This window comes from Carassius auratus, chromosome 16, assembly GCF_003368295.1.
Source record: "Carassius auratus strain Wakin chromosome 16, ASM336829v1, whole genome shotgun sequence".
NCBI classification, from domain to species: domain Eukaryota; kingdom Metazoa; phylum Chordata; class Actinopteri; order Cypriniformes; family Cyprinidae; genus Carassius; species Carassius auratus.
In genome coordinates, this window is record NC_039258.1 from 1,028,003 (window position 1) to 1,046,380 (window position 18,378).

The window sequence follows — 18,378 nt, forward strand, 5'->3', positions numbered from 1 at the left end:
TTAAGACCTAGAACACAATACTCCAGCAAATTTAAGACTTTTTAAGGCCTTAAATTGTGATTTGGAATTTTTAGACTTTTTTAGACTTTTTAAGACCCCGCGGAAACCCTGCTGGGAGGAGCCAGAGGAGCTTGATTTTTTCACAGATTATCTGTCTCATATTCTACTGTCAGGACATAATGACAGGTTTAATAAATATGTACAAAATATTTTTTTTTACAAAAGTTCCCTAGTTAATGAATCCTTTAATGATGAACCAAATGTCTAACACCTGCACATATATGATTCTTTGACTGCCTTGTGTAAGCACCAAGGTATTTCTTTCAGGAAATGCAAATCTAGTTAACGGTGCTCTTCTGAATTCTATTACGGGCTATTGTGCAACCCCGAATTAAACCGTCAGTGTCCCAAAACTGCCACATTGGTAGAGAAAGTATTAATACTCATTAAGTATTCAAGATGTTAACTGCGATACATCACAGCATCTTAAATCGTAAGCAGCACATCTGAGTGTTCAAATCTACTTATGGTCAAATATATGCAAATCGTCATCTCAAATGTAGAAGCAGAATTGTTCACAGGTGCTAAACAGCTGTGATCACCTTCAGAATGGTGATGTTCCAGGTGAAGCTCTCTACAGATTTGTGCAGTTTTCTTCCCTTCAGTCCCTCCTTCACCGCCAGGTCGTGTAGTTTCTCATGGAACTCCATCGCTGAAACGACACATTCAGAAGTTCAGATCAAAGCTGGCAAATATGGCCATAATTATGTCCAAATTTTATATATATATAAAAGAGACAATATATATTATTAATATATATATATAAAAGAGACAAAAAAAGAAACTTAATATTTTGAGATAATTTAAAATAACTGTTTATTTTTATTAATTTTCAGCATCATTACTCCAGTTTTCTGTGTCACATGATCCTTCAGAAATCATTCTAATATGCTGATATGTTGCTCAAAAAACATTTGTTATTATTATCAATATTAAAAACTTTTAACAACATTTCAAATTTTTGAAACCTGATACATTTTTTCTCCAGGATTCTTTGATGAATAACAAGTTCAAAATAACAGCATTCAATTGAAACAGAAATATTTTAAATGTTTTTGCGGTCACATTTGACTATTTTTACACATCTTTGCTAAATATAATTTAATAATTCATTTCTTAAATGTACGGACCATACATTTCTGAACAGTATTGTAAATTTCCACATTAATGTATTTGCAGTTTGTGATTAAATATGAGAAATCATGGCTCCAACCAATTAAGTTAATTTTAAAAAACATTTTTAATTTAAAAACTAAAATCAGCAAAAAAATATTTATATATTTCCATTTATATGCACCAAAAATCACAATCCTTTAAAATAAACAACAATATTTACCTACACATTTTAATAGAATCATTTTAATATATGAAAGCTTATTTCCATCAGAGTTTGAACTGATTAATAAAAATGAACCACATTAACTAGTTCTTGCATTTCAGAGATATATATCAGTTAAAACGTGCTCAGATTCTTGAATTGTGAGATACAGAACAATTGTAAAACTGGTCTAAAAGAACATAAAATGTGCCTTAAATCACTGCAAATAATAGTCCAATATTTTGTTTGTTGGACGTCCCAGATCAATATGCACAACTCACCCATCGGGTTAAACAATAAGGATGGCTCGTGGCCAATTTGAGAGAGATTCAAGCCATCTAAACCAGCAACAACATCCATGCAACTAGTCAAGCTTTTCATGCATTCATAAGCTTTGACAACTTTAGTTACCAGGATCAAAGAAACGATGGGATGTGGGCGCACGGTTCAAACAAACACAGTCACTTCCTGTCATCTCAACACACACCACGAGGTGAGTTTATTCTGTTGGTTCAGATTAAAGCCTCGTGGGAGACGCGGGGACAGGGCTTATTGTGTCACAGACAGCAGATCCATCTCTTTGTGTTTAGTGTTTTCATCGTCCAGACTGGCGGCTTGTTGCAGTAAATTACGAGCCGCGTGGCGCAAAGGAGGATGATAAACGCTTGAGAAGCGATCAGAAAACAGGTGGCTAATAACAATATTAAAACAGAAAGAGAAAGAGAGGAAGAAAAGAAAGAAGGGACGAAGCAGAGCTGAGGAGATGTGAGCGTGGGCGCAGCAGACAGACATAAATTCCTTTCAGCGTGCATTAGCATCAAGGCAAAGAACACTGAAGAGATTTGTCACCAAAGAACTGCACCGTTCTGTTTCTGTCTTTGTCTTTCTTTCGTTCGCACTGATCTAAAGAATGGCCACTGAGGAGAGGAAACATCTCTTTTCAGTGACAAGATATGGGTGAAAATGCAACGTTTCAATGCCACTTCCAGGACTCAAGCTGCCAGGAAACAAATCTGCAATGAGTCTCAACTTTTATAAAGAATATCTCTTTGGGTTTGACACTTCAGGGATCTTATCTATTCACAAACAGCTTGTAACAATCCAAAGAGAAAGAAACATTTGAAATCGCATCATATGAGCCCTGTAAAGTTTTCCTTTCCCTTTGTATAGATATAATAATTATAGAATAACTATAAAACTATTAATCATACTTAAAAATTTGTGTGAGGAACAGACTGAAATTTATTATGCTTCTTTTTATGGTTATTTGGTCCTTTTTTGGATATTGACACATATTCCAAATGGAATTTTTCTGTTTAAAAACACTAAACTAATCAAAAACTTCAGTTTTTACTGGAAATGGCCGCATATTTACATGCATCAACTTGCAGATTTGGTGATCAGCAACTTGGCAAAGCACAGTTAGGGAATGAAGAGGAAGTGTTACTCCAAAAGCCCTGAATGACTGACAATGAGAAAGTCCACCAATCCCTGTGCTGTTTCGGTCTTTTTGTGTACAGTAGCAACAGCGTGTGAGAGAATATAACTGTGAATCTGCTGCGCTCCGTCTCACATTCTCAGCGATGACATCTAGGTGTTCAAACGCTCCCACAGCTGTAAAAACCTCTCTGAAAGGAGATCACGGCTTAAACGACGGTCTCTAGATGCAGATCGCTGGCCAATGAGGCAGCACACAAGCCTGGGAAGACTTTGTACAAATAGAGCAATAATGCTCAAGAGGGGGAAGCCATTAGCGCGAGCAGCGTGAGCATATTTCAAGATGATTTGTATTCATTCCTGGCGTTACTTTCACACTCTGTTAACCTCAGCGGTGGTGGGCTCTCACGTCTGCGAGCCCCTCGGATTTGACGGGCGGTAAGCAAGGAGAGGTGCTGTCGGGTTAATGATGCGTGATCGAGTCGAGGAAGGCGGCCAATGGCACTCCGACAGCTCTTCGTGGCAGGGGTTGCCTAGCAACATACTGTAGGAAGAGTGGGAAAACCCGGGCTGTCATTCCACACGCGCTGCGTCTCTGTGGACGCCAGCTCTGTGACACTGCGCAGACAACATGAAAGAACGCAGCAGCGCTCCCCAATGCACGTGTGAGGGCGGCAGCGTGCTTCTAAGACACCGGTGCATCACTTCATAGCCTTTTATGTGCTTTAAATTACTTCGTTTTACAGAAATGCACGTAGTCTGGCATGCTGCTATGCCTCATGCACCGCCGATCAACCACAGTAACGAGGGTTAGCATGCTGGCAACTTAAACTAGCTTTTTGGATGCACTAATAGACCTTTACATGAACAGATTAAAAGAATAATTGACCCTCAAGCCATCCAAGATGAGTTTGTTTCTTTCTCAGAACAGATGTGGAGAAATTTAGCATTGCATCACTTGCTCACCAATGGATCCTCTGCAGTGAATGGGTGCCGTCAGAATGAAAGTCCAAACAGCTGATAAAAACATTACAATAATCCACACGCAACAAACACCACTCCAGACCATCAACACCAACACATTAAGCATTTCAGCTTTAAACGGTTGCTTCTGGCTAAAATTCAAGTCCATAATCCATAACACTTCCTCCAGTGAAACAGTCCATCTCTTGTTTTCTTTCACTTCAAAATCCACCAGAATATTTGTTCAGAACAGTTTAAGCTTGTAAATGGTACTTGATCCGTGCAGATTTCTCTCTTGATTCAGATTGGAGGCCTTTGTCACTGGAGAGAGCATTATTTTGCAATATGGACTGGTATTTTAAAATGAAGCAATGGTTTGAAGTTAAAAACATTATGATGGATTTGTTTCTTACAAACATGCAGCGTTTCGCTTCACAAGATGCTAACTGATGGTTTGGAGTGGTATGGATTACTTGTGGATTATTGTGATGTTTTATAGCAGCTGTTTGATCTCTCATTCTGACGGCACCCATTCACTGCAGAGGATCCACTGGTGGACAAGCAATAGAAGGCTACATTTATCCAAATCTGTTTTGACGAAGAAACACACTAATCTACGGCTGGGATTACATGAGGGTGAGTAAATTATCAGCAAATGTACATTTTTGGGTGAGCTATATCTTTAAACAATATCCTCTATACTGTATCCACCTTGACATTTGTAACTTCAATATGAGACTTCTGGTGTTTTTCACTTTCACTTCCAGTTGGTTTAGATGTACAAAAACAGTCTGTTATCCTCCTTATGTGATATTTAATTTTTTTAAGACTTTTAATATTTAAATTTAATGTTGTAATCATAAACAACACACTGGTGGGTATTGGAAATGTTTTATTGTTTACAGTACTTTATAATAGTACCTTTAACTATAGCTTACTGTATTTCAGTTTTATAAAATACACTGTTGCACTGCATCACGTTGTTTTCAGCACCTTGCATCCTTGAAAACGTACAAAAACAGCAAATTCAAAACATAAAGCATCATGTTTTGTCATTGCAGTATGTGAAGTCTCGCTGTCCAACTCAATTAAAGAACACTCAGAGAAGCTCTCTCTCCGCTCGTCCTGCAGATTATCGTAATTATCTTAATAAGCATGCACCTCTGTTTTTGTCAGCTGCTGTGACCCTGTATTTTCATTTCCGCACACAGGGTCATGTTTTTATTACATCGTGTCAAGCTGAGACCCTCTCAAGCCCCTGAATTCTGTTCTACTCTGCTGCGCTCCATCTAGCTTATTAAAAGAAATCACCAAATTAAAAATGGATCTAAATTTCCCATTATTTTTGTGGAGACTTATTTCCATGGTAACAAATAGTATATATGTGTGTGTGTGTGTGTGTGTGTGTGTGTGTGTGTTATATATATGGAGGGCTCTTTACAGCATGAAAACTGACTTGTGTCCATCTATGGCCAAGATTTTTTTTTTTTTTTTTTTTATACATCTTTGTCTTACAGTAGATGCAGTGTTATTTATATAGTGTATATTATTAGCTAAGAATTAGATTTTTATATTTTTAGTTTTAATTTAAAATTTTGTTCTGCGCTTGTCATTTTCAATAGTTTTTTTGTTTTTTTTGTTTTTTAATATTGCTTAATAGATTCATTTCTTTATTTCAGTTAGCAGTCAAGGCAACATTTCAAATTTTCATGTATGCTTTTAGGTTTAATTTAAAGTTTTCAACATATTATTTGTTTAATCTGTATATTAATTACAAAAACATGTATATTTGAATAATCTTAGTTTTACACTGTTCAGGGGATTGTATTTGTTTTATCTTGGTCTGCATGCAAGCCATGCATCTGCTTTACTAGTATATCAAATCCAAAGCATATCATAAGCGCAGCCTCCTTACAAGCAACCAACTCCCGCTGGCATCAGGGTGATTGTTAGTGCACAAATTTTCTAATATTTACAGCAAAGGTATATCCTCTATAGGTCTCTTAGATGCTTGGAGCACTGGCCGGCACGGCTTTACTCAAAAGGCAGCATGTTATTTACTCTGCGTGTGGATCAATACCTGCTGGCTCTTTTACAGTGGCCAGTAGTGATTATTCAGTGCTGTCGATGCCGGAGTTTTCCACTGGATTCCACATGGGAACGGCCAAGCATTGACCCACTTTCCCTATTCACTGTTAGCAGCCCGAGCTCCTCATACAGCTCCATCGGTCCATCTCCAACACACCTCAAGAGAAGCAAAGCTGCTGCCGGTGGGCCGTTCATCCACATTAACTAATGTGTTCATACGGGACCCTGAAGTGCACCAGGCAGAGATGGGCTTCTTAAGAGAGGCAAGAAACCGCAGAGATTGATTTACAGTGTTTACTGCAGATCAGACAAAGCCGTTCTCTGTGTGCTCGTGCCGGGACAAAAGAGGATGAATATTTGATGTGGCCACAGACTCTGGAAATCAATTAAAGCTTTGTGGTTCGTCTCACTTCTGACGCAGGATATTCAACTGCATTAAAAGCGGGAGAAAATGACTGTTAAGCAGAAGAAATCAAAGATGGAAGCGGCTGAGTGATAGATTGATAATGACTGTCATCTTTACACTTTCTGAAGAAAGCAAGCTGTTGCGATTGGTTCTTTCTGTATGTTTATGCAGCATGTTCATAGTGGTTGCTAGGTTGTTCTAAGTTCATCTAATGCTGCTGTTTACATGTTAACCGCATCTCAGAAAAACTTAGCAAGCATATAGCCATGTCTTGGCAACCACCCACACTCTAGCATCAAAGGCAAGCAACACTCACGCTTTCTTCAGAAAATCTAAAGATAGTTCATTCTAAAGCTACAACTCAGCAGTTGCTAGGATGTACGTCTGTGCACTTAAAAAGAGGAACCAAGTTTTGAATTAACATTTGTGATTTAGGGATAAAAGAATAGTTCCCCCAAAAAGGAATATTTGTTGTAATATTACCCCCCCCCCCCACCCACCCCCCCATTCAGAAAATCCAAGATTAGAGTAAAGAAGATTTTTAGCTGAAACCCTGGTCTTTGGTGATTCATTAATGCAAGATAGCATTTTTTTAAATAAAAAAACGCATATCAAGGAACACAAAATGAATACCCATGGCTCCTTATGATATATTGATTTCTTCTGAAGCAAAACAACCGGTCTGTGCAAGAAACTGAACTTCATAATCCAGAGCCTCAAGCAAATGCGGAAATCTGAATCTTTATGGCGAAATGGTTCTTTTGGACTGGTTCGATTCATTAGTTTTTTTAGCCAATCAATCAATATACGTAACCTATATGCAATTACATGGTTAAAGCACCCAAAAATGATGTGAAACGTGGATGTTTACACATTGAAAGTATGTAAAGTGAATAAACTGGTTCTCATTAGCTCCTCTTTTTACATGAACCATGAGAAACCATAAAAACGTGTTCAGTTCATGTATGCGCATATCACCGGTCCCAGTCTAAATTGTTCCCTCTGTTCAGTGACTATTAGAAGAACTAGAGCACTGAATGATTCCTTCATCATAAGATCAAACCTTTATGAATCACAAAGGACCACAGTTTTAGTTAAAAATCTTCTTTACTGTTATGTTCAGAAAGAAAAAAACACCTACATTTTTGATGATTAAATTAACAGCAAATGTTCCTTTTTGGATGTATGAGCAACAGTAATCGTGTAACTTGCGTTAACAAGCATTAATAACCATTGTGCATCAAGATTTATTTGGCCATTATTAAAGCCAAACAGGACAGAAAATGACATGCGGTATTGAAGCAATCGGCAAGCTTATTGATTTAGTGTTGGTTTGACAAAACAGAAGTGTAGTGTGTGCGTTTAGGTGCGGCTGATAATTGTTCATCGAGAGAACATCTAATGAACTCGAACAGCTTCCTGTGCCAAGATTCCATCAGCTGCGATCAATCAAACACACTGCCAGCCTCCCGCATCGATCACCTGCCAATCACTGACTCCCAGCAACATAACTAAATGATTATCAATGTTTCCACCCCGCATCACAAGGTTTTATGAACGCAATCGGACACAGATATGGAAATATGCATCACAGCAGGAATGATGCACATTTATTTTTTAACTTATAAAAAAAGCAAAACTTGAAGTAGCACCATTTGCCTGGCAATATTTACATTTCATTTAGATTACATTTTGATTCCTCCATCTGATTTGATTTGATTTGTGAGATCAGAAGTGAAGCTACATTGTGCACTTCAAAAAAAAAAAAAAATCAATGCAATTTCAAAAGGCCACAGATGCAACTTAAAATTACACAACGCTTGTTAAAACACAGTGCCTTTCTTCTGCATTCGGCTTTTCTCTTTCATTTTTAGAGTGAATGCAACTGAGGCCGATCTTCGGCGATTGCATCGTGCAGCTGTTGGTGCACATTGATTGCATGGCTTTGATAGGCCATAGATGTTTACCCTTTTAGTCCCCGTTAATTAGAGAACAGAGCGAATGACACTATTGAGAGTCAAAAAACCCTACTTGAAAGGCGTTTGAAAAGCAGGACATCACACAGGTGAAGAGAAACGCACAATGAGCCTTATATAACACAGCGTGGCATAATTAGTTCTTTCTCTTTGAGCTTTTTTAGTATGAACGCACTTGTGTTTTCTGTCTATTTCAGAGGGAGCTGCGATCGAAGGGCCGCGTCGATCCACTGTGTTCCAAGAAACACCCGTCCCTTGTGGAACACCGCGTCTTTCTCTCTCTCGCTCGCTTGCCTTATCTCTGCGGTTTTTCATTCTTACCTGATTTCTGGACTTGCAGTATTCGCTCGTACACACCGTCCGAGTTCTCCAGGAGCGTTTGGCTGGTCTGGATCATCTGTGAACACGGGAGAAAGGGACATTAATGAGCATCTGTGTGGTTGCTGTAAAGCTCATTTGTAGTGTGCTGGAGTGGCCTGTGCCCTGCAGATACTCGTGTACATTCAGAGGTCATCAGAATTTAACAAATACATTCCAGTCACACAGAAAATAAAAGAATAGCCTACAACCAATAGTTAGTAATAAAATACAAATTGTGTCCTACTTTTGCACAATGTCATATCCATGAATTTGCGCCTAAGGTTATATTAAACAAAACAAATACATTCCAGTCATCAGTAAAATAAAGCAAAAGAAAGAAAGAAATGGCAAAGAAGTATTAAAATAAATAAATAAGTATTATTATTTTCTCCTTCTGTCTAAATGATAAGACCGTTTCTGTCTTCTGACAGAAGACAGTTCAGTTGTTTATAATTTATGCCTGAATATGGGTCATAGACTAGTAGGTGTATAATTATATCAGAGGTCATATGAAACATACAGTCATTTTGTTTGAAAAAAAATAAAATAATAAAAAAATAAAATTAAAACAAATGCACTACTTTTGAATAAATGGCAAGAAAACACGTTATGTTTGTGAATTTGTACCCGAATATGGGTCGTACAGTAGCTGTTTAATTTAGATAATATTGCAAATTATATCAGAGGTCATATGAAACATAATAAATACATTGCAATTTAAAAAAAAACAAATTTAATAAAATAAAAATGGCCTGATGGAGTCTGAAGGGATTTTTTTTTTTATTAATTTTTTTAAACTAGTGCTGTCAAAAGATTAAATGAGATTAATCGCATCTAAAATTAAAGGTATTTATGTATTATATTTAATCAAATTATATATATGCATGTACTGTGTATATTTATTATGAATATATAAATACACACATGCATGTATAATGCAGAAAAATATGTTGTTTATATATATATATATATATATATATATATATATATATATATATATATATATATATATATATATATATATATATATATAGTGAGTGAATGAATAAATGAATGAATATAAATATGGAAATAAATATTTTCAAAATATATAATGCAAGTGTGTATCTTTATACATAAATACATATACCCAATACACAACATATAATATGCAAACAAAAACGTTTATTTTGTATCCGATTAAAATCGCAAAAATGGTTTGACAGCACTATTTTTAACCTTCTGAATAACGTAAGATTAGCAGCTACAATGCAAAACAGGAAGTACATGGTGGCCTAATGAGGAAAGTCACAGCAGGACAGAAAGTGGGCCAGATTATGTAACAGATATGCTCGCTCTTTTTTGGAACGTGGACCAACACACTTCTAATGAGGTGAGAAGATTCCTACATTTAATTACGCCAGACCATTCAGACACACACTAAAACTAATTCAGACCGACGTCTCAGCACAGGCCAGCGGCGCCACAACACCAACCACATCAGAAAGACAAAAAACCTTCTCGTATGCGATGCATGCTGCCAAGAAAGACAAAGTGAAGTTGCATTTATTAAAGGCCATTTTCCTCGCTGAAGTTCACTCATAAAGCTAACCTAGCTTCCTTACAAGTTGTTTTTCATGTTTATTCTCTACCCCTCTAAGACACTTAGAAATACAGAATTAATGTTTTAGCTACTGTATATTTAATATATGTAAATGACCTATATGTCATAATTTACAGCAGAGTTCATCTCAGTCTCAAGCCTCGGTTTAAGTTTATTCATGCAGATTATGCATATGCACGTTCTGACCTTTAGACTCTTGAAACGCTGGCCCGTATCATAAAAACAAAGACCTCTGGGAAGGGTTTACAGATTACAAAATGTAACAGAGTGGGAAATGTGAAGTCATGCTTTAATTGTTGAAACTTCCTGCATTTAATTCCTTGAATCTATTTGGAAACAACGGCTGTTTTGTAGAAATGATGGTTGATTAAATTAAAAAACTCCCTTCATTCGAATCACTTCAGAGCAAATGCATAAATATCATGATTAATGTTTTATGATAAAGTACACTGCTGTTGAAATATTTGGGGTACATAAGATTATTATTATTTTTAAAAAAATCTCTTATGCTCGACAAGACTGCATTTATTTGATCTAAAATAAAGTAAAAATTGTAATAATGTGAAATATTGTTGCAATTTAAAATAACTGATTTCTATTAGAATCTATTTTAAAATGTGATTTATTTTTGTGATGCAAAGCAGTATTTCCAGCATCATTACTCCAGTCTTCAACATCAGGTGATCTTCAGAAATCATTAATGTGCTGATTTAAAGCTATTTTGTGCTGCTTCGTATTTTTATGGACAACACCATACATTTTCATTTGATTAATACTAGTGCTGTTAAAATTAGCGCGTTAACGCATTCGATTAATTTGAAATATTTAACGCGTTAAAAAAAAATAACGCAATTAACGCGGTTGCAGTTTTTTTTTTTTCCAGTTGTGGCCATGTGTGTTCAACGTGCAAAGAAATATGGATAAGACCAAGGAAGGACTTTTAGACGAAAAGTTTCAGTATAAAACTCTGCCGGATTACTCTTCAGTCTGCCACAAGAAACATTACTCTTCATTTAGTCTGCCACAAGAAACAGCAACATTAAAATCATGAACTCAAATGTCATTGTTTAAAAAAACAAAAAAAAACAATGACTGTAACAGTGGGTAAATCAGACCTTTCTGTAACGCTAACGTTAATAAGCTTAAAGGAAAATAACGAAATAATTGTGTAGCGGAGTATTTTTTGTACACAGTGCCGCGAACTGTCAATCACTCCTGTGCGCGTGCATCACTGTCCTCCTCAGCTGCAGCAACTTGCGCTCTCACTCTTCATCAAGCTTTAAAACAAAAAGGGGACAAAAAGATCATATTGTCTTTGTGCATAGGCTATAGATTAATTAGATAAATGAATATCTAAATTTGTGCCTTGCCGTCTACGGTATTTTTTTAGAACTTAGAAAAAAGATGCTGCATCCAATGAACAGCCAGCGGGGGCTGCAGGACGACTCAACCTCCGCAGACAGTTTTTAATGTTTATCAGACAATAAATACTCAAGATTTTGCTTTAGTATAACTCATAACGAGTTTCACACACCTTCTCCGGCCACGTTGAGTTGTTGACACTTAACAGTGGGAAAAGCGACACATGCGCTATTCACTTGTGTAACTTAAGGGTGAATGGGTAATGTAGTTTCTGCTCTGGGTGGGATGAATTAGGAAGCTTGCATTGTGAAGGGCGCTCTGAAAATCGGCAGTGCAGGTAAAAGATTAAAACCTCTATTAAAACAGATGTCCAAATGAGCGTACCGGTACGCTACAAGCACGTTCTGGGCGCACGTAGAGGTGGCTGTACGCTCAAGAGCTATATTTGGAAGTGGCGGTACTGAGTACCGGTGCGTACCGGCCCACTTAAAGCACTGGCAATGACTATACTTTGGAATTTTTTTGCAGTCCACTTAGAATTCAACATGGAAATCATTTTTGTTTTTTATTGGCATTGATTGTTTTGAAATTCAAATGTTACTTACATGCCTGTGTTTTTATTTCTGTAATAAATATGGCTTTCAAGCCAACAGTTAATTTGGAGGATATTGATGGTTTATTGCAGGTATGTTGTTTACATGAGAAAATCTGTGTTACAAGTTAAACAAAAATTCCAATAAACAATCATATTTTGAATTTAAATAGTTTCTTTGTCTTGAGTTTACATTAATTATTTACATTTTACATTTACATATCCAAAAAGTTTCAGTCTTTTAATTGTGATTAATCGCGATTAATCGCGATTAATTTTAAAAAATTGTGCGATTAATTAGTTACTTTTTTTTAATCGATTGACAGCACTAATTAATACAAAGTTTATTTATTTGAAAAAATCTTGCTGAAAAAAAGTTTGTTGTTTTGTTATAGTACAGAAATGTGACTCTTACAAAAGGATGATGATTTTCGCAAACCAGTTTGTGCTGTCGTTCATATGACAATGAATCTTGAGCAAATGACTGGCTCTTGTGATGCAGAAACTTTAACTGAATGCACTGTTATCAGCACAGGTCCTCATGTACCGCAGGTCAGTTTAATTGAATCGTACATCCCTACAGTGGCCAAAAGCATGGCAGGGTCACTTGCTGGGTTCAGATAATCATTCCACGGAAACAAAAAGCAGAACTGCTGCTTCAGCGTCTTTCTCTGATGGCTCGTGCTCAGAAAGCTCTCACAGAGATCGATCACGAGGCTGTGGCAACTTTCCAGGAAGTGGGGTCGGAACGCACACTTTCTGATGGCCTCGCCACGTGCCGACGGTCGCCCAGACCTGACAGATGCAGAAAGGAACGCTAACAGTACACAAGTGTCAAAACTATTTCTTCACACCCCTCTAGATCCATGTAGACGCTGTCTTCGTCTGCAACCAAAACCATCACTGAAAGAACCAGATCTGGGCTTGCACAGGCAAATACCACTCACATCCTCTACAGAAAATACACACATTATAGAAGCAACCACATTTAGAGTAACTTAAAGCTACGAATTATGATCAATGGCACACTGGTGAAAGTTCATGAATGCATTTTAATCAACAATCTATCAAACTAGCTCTTCATTTAAATCATCCAAAAATCTAATCAGATCGATTCACTGCAAAATCTTTCCGACATATTTATTATTTGTTTAAGAACCCAAGAGCCAACACAGATGATCTGGTATGTTTCTTTTTTATTATTATTATTATTATTATTATTATTATTATTATTAACAGAAGTGCTTTGAAGGGAATGCATTTGTAGGCATACACTACAAATGTATTTGTTTGCTTATTTACTCATTTATTGATTTATTCAGAGAGGATGTTTTAAATTGTTCAAAAGTAAAATCATTTATAATATAAAATGTTACAATAGGTTTTTATTTCAAATAAATGCTGTTTTGTAAAACTTTCTATTAATCAAAGAATCCTGGAAAAAAATGCATCACAGTTTTCACAAACAACAACAAGACAACATTCATAAGAAATGTTTCTTGAGCAAATCAGCATATTAGAATGATTTCTGAAGGATCATGTGACACTAAAGATTGGAGTAATTCAGCTTTGAATCACAGGAATAAATTGCATTTAAAAAAGATATTTAAAACTAACATGTTCTTTTGAAATTGCAATAATATTCAACAAAATTATAATTTTTTACAGCTTTTTTTGCAAGAAATAAAAGCAGCCTTTGAGAGTAGGAGAGCCTGAATGAAACTGTGAATCAGAGAAGAGAGTAACTAGAAACAATTTTGCACTTTTGAAAATTCAAAATGCAAAATAATTTCAAATCGGCTGATATTTCTTGGGTTTCCATGACTGGATCTTTAATCTCTAGGCCACAGCACATCTTTTTGGGTGTATCTGTATCAGAGGCTCATGTGCGCACAGCTGCAGCAGCTGTCTCATCGCTGACAAGCCCACTGTCATTACATTACTAATGGCTGGAGAAATTACAGTCTTGGTGGCAGACAAACCACTGTAGGGGGTATTTATAGAGCGGGGGACCAGGAGGAGGACAACAGCAGCCCCTTGTTCAACTGCACAAGCAGCGCTGCGTTTCCTCAGGGGTGTGCGTATCGTTCAGCTCATTCATGTATGCCAAAAAATGTGTTTTTCTGTGATTATTCTCATAACTGTGTTTGTTTTTGGAACAATGCTGTTGCAAACTTTTTATAAAACTAATGCGATGATAAATAACCCAATTTTTTGACATGTTGATGATATGAGGAATTCGGTCTCATATGGATCTGTTGTGTTCCTCGTGAAACCAGAGCTTGGAGACTTTCATTCTGTTCCTGCTCATCAAACCGCGAAACACGGCTATTCTCTGGGCAGTTTTCCCAGGAGTTTGAATTTACAATTTGTGATGGTGAATTATTCAAACATAAGCAAAAACAAAAACTGTTGCGACTCATTATCATGACCCATGGATACAGACCTGCTTTATTCATGGTTGCATCATCGCAACTCATCAAATCTGAGTCACAGTGTATCCAAAAAGACTTTATTTCACGTCAGGTTACATAAAATCATGCAAACTAAGTGTGTGCCTGCAGAATTTCTCGGAAAGCTCATGGACATGGACTTGTTTGTTTTGGTTATTAAACATTTCAGCAACAATAAGTTTTCCAAGCCATTAATTTTCCACAATTCACTGCAAAATGGTTTTCTTAATATTTTCTTGCCTTGTTTTGTAGTATAAATATCTAAACATTCTTAAAATCAAGACATTTATGGGAGAATCAAAAATACTTAAGATGTTCTTTAAGTTCTTTAAGATGTAGTTTATAATAAAACACGTAAAAACACAGATTATCTGCCAAAGGAGTTCGAAAATATTATAAAAATTAAACATAATAAGCTTCTCAAACAGGAAAAAAATCTGTCTTTGCAGATTATTTTTTTTCTTTACGATGTCTGAAGTATTTTCACTTCAAATAAATGTATCTAAATATAAACATGAAACAGTTTCAATATTTGTACTGGAAAACAAGAAAAAACAGCACTGAGGAGGAACATCATTTAAAAAAAAGGTTTAAATAAAGATTAAAATGTATAATTAACTTTTGTGTCTTACACAAGATTGTGTTAGTTTTGATTGATATAAAGTCTTGTTTTCTGAAATTCATTCTGCTTCTCATGTTTCTAAATGTAAGAATGTTTAGATACTAAAACGAGACAAAAATATTGAAGAACATCATTTTTTGCAGTGTATGGACCAGAATAATAGATTTCAGCCAAACAAAGCTATTCTGTGGCACCTGAACACTCTGAATACAGTCTGTTTTATTAAAAACAGCTATGTTAATATTCTCTTTGTGTTTCAGTGAAAACAAATAACCACACATAGGTCTGGAAACACGAGACCTTTTATTTTCTTCATTTTTGGAGGACCTCTTCCTTTAAAGAAATGCACTCACCATCTCGTACGCGGTGACCACTTTCTTCAGGACTTCAGGCAGCAGGCCCTGGGCCTCCATGGTGGGATACTGATCTCTGAGGTTAAACAGCAGAAGCGGGCTGCTGTCCGGCCCGATGAGGCGCGGGGAGAGCGCTAGTATACACTGCTTCAGGTTGGCCACCGCAGACAGACCGCAGAGCTCTTTAAACGGCACTATGGCATTCTGTGGAGGACATGTACGTCAAAGAGTGAGTGTGCTTTGCAGGACAGAACAAGTTGTTTTGTTAATGATATTATCTACACCAAATGTAGGGCTGCATGATTAATCAAAACGAAACCAAAATTACAATATGGCTTCAATTGAATAATTATCTATATGCGCTGTGTGCTTCAAGTGAAGCATGGCGCTGTGTTCTTTTACACGCGAGATTCTCATTTTCTGAGGGTTTTTGCGAGCTATTCACGAGACCGTCCTTTCTGTATCTGCTCTTTGGGTCACTTTAATGTGCATTTTGGGAACGCAACATGCAACCACCATCTTCTTATACGTGAAATGAGAAGCGTTTATCAACCAAACAGAAACCCTGTGGTTTTCCGCCCAAAAGTTTTCTATGGGTTGACATTTGAAAAATGGAGAAATCAAGATTTTACAGTAGTAATAATAATAATAAAAAATCTACATTACGGTTATTACATGTGGTGTTCCATCAAGAATAATTTTCAAAAGGTCTGACGTTTTACAAATTTTTGTAATAATAATTTTTCTTCACTTTTTCAGTAAAATACATGACAAAAGTAATATATTTTATTTTATTTTAGAATTGTAATATATTTAGTAGTAGTAGTAGTAGTAGTATAATTTTAATATTTTTTAAAAAGTATTGTTTTTCTTCTAAATCTATTTTTATTAGATTCCATTATCGTTAAGTTTTTTTTTATTATTGTAATTATTTTATAGTCACACTGATACATCATCACAGAGTTTTGGCCAAACTGTGCAGCAACTAAAGGAAGCATAATGTAGCAAACCTGGATGCATTTTTTTTTTCTTTTTAAACACATTTAAATCGAATTACAATTTATTAAATAAAAGTCACAACTTGATTTTTCCCCAAATATTACATCCATAACCAAACATATTTTAAAATGCTATGACAAAGTACAATACTGACTGGCTGCTATTATGATCTGAATGGAATATTAACATACTGCATGTGTGCATCTGTGCATAGAATTTGCTAAAATGCAATTTTATATAATTGCATTGCACCTTAAAAGTTACATCAGCTTATCAGTTTGCATGAGTAATTCAGCAAGTGCTTTCTAGTTATAATATCAAAATACACAGTATTTTGCACATTTAAACTTGCAGTCTAATCAATTAATAATTAAAGAAAAAAAAAATCAAGGCTGACAAGATCATTTACAATACATTGGGAATGTTGAGTGCATTGCATCATGGGATAATGTACTGTATGCATACTGCATGCTACACCTAATATACTGTGTATGCATTTACATAACACGCAGCGGAAATAGCAAGAGCACTATAGTAGCATACTATTCTGATCATAACCGGTGACCTCATTGTGGGTGGTGACGAGAAAACAAAAACCAAGACAATGGTAACAATGTGCCGACTTCCCCAAAGTGAACGTCCATGAACAAGAAATGCGATAGGAAGTGGTTTTGGTAAAGCCCGTTTTCTACAAAAGCACTCCTCTGAATGTGGGAGGAAGACGTCATTTTTCGTCAAGTTTAAAAGACATGCAACAGCAATATTTACCAGACACAAATTTACCCACGCTTACAACTGAATGCAGCAGAAGCATCACAGCCTGGAAGTGTTTTTACAGCGAGAATGCCAATGTAAACAGAATAATTAAAATACCCTTAATGCATGTTATGAACAGAATAGCTTATGCTGAGAAAAACAAAACACCAAAGCCAGAGACCACATATACTGCTCCGTTCTCTGATTTTAAGCCTTTAAATGTGAGATAACTGAAACATTAGGGATATGAGTTAAATTTATGCATTCATTTTGTAATTGCTGGCAATATACTATAAAACTAAATATTGTGCGTTTAAAAAGAAAAAAAAAATCAAATGTTTTCTCTTAATCAATTCAGAATGTTCATTTAAATGAGCCAATACATAATTGACCATTGTTTATAAACATTTTACTAGCCGGAAGTTATTTATTGTGAAAAATATTGAGAAATCATTTCTTTAAGCTTTCCAGCCCCACAAAGAATTAATATAAAGAAGCTGCACTGAAATATTCTTTTGATCATCACTGATCCTGAAGTATGAATCAAGGTCGTTCTGACAAGATTGCTGTTTATTCTGAAGGCAACCACCCAAAAACCAATCTGCGGTTTAATCTTATTAAGAAGAAAAAAACTGTTTCCTGACTTCAAAATCTTCTCAGTGCATTCTTGTTATAGTAATGCTAACCCCTCTTATCCATGAGACAACCTAATCTCTTCTAAAGGGATATAATCGACACATGCCTCGGGACATACAAACCCTGTGTTACATAACACTTTCCACATCAAATATTAAAAGGAATTTGGCTGATCTCCTACCTGTAGCCTATATATGAGAATATTTTCAGTTCTGATGGCTAAAAAAGGGTCTGCAGTCGATCTTTAAGGTGTTTTTTGTGCCAGTCCAACAAGTTGTGCAACGTCAAGCAATTGCAGCTGATTAAAATCAGCACTTTTTGTTTATCAGTGCCAGAGAGATTTCAGTTCAAATGCTCCTGGTCTTTTGAAGAGAAATGTCCTGTAAGCTGTGCT

The 18,378-nt window shown here is 36.0% G+C and overlaps 1 protein-coding gene across 1 annotated transcript in view; it reads right to left on the bottom strand.

The window, feature by feature from the left end:
* Window positions 1-18,378, bottom strand: part of LOC113115682 (inactive phospholipase C-like protein 2) — a 41,229-nt gene that overhangs the window by 4,577 nt on the left and 18,274 nt on the right. The window contains exons 3-5 of the mRNA XM_026283224.1: window positions 15,594-15,797; window positions 8,570-8,645; window positions 603-712 (exon numbers count right to left, since the gene is read on the bottom strand). Coding sequence (XP_026139009.1) covers window positions 603-712; window positions 8,570-8,645; window positions 15,594-15,797 — 390 coding nt within the window. The remainder of the gene's footprint in view (window positions 1-602; window positions 713-8,569; window positions 8,646-15,593; window positions 15,798-18,378) is intronic.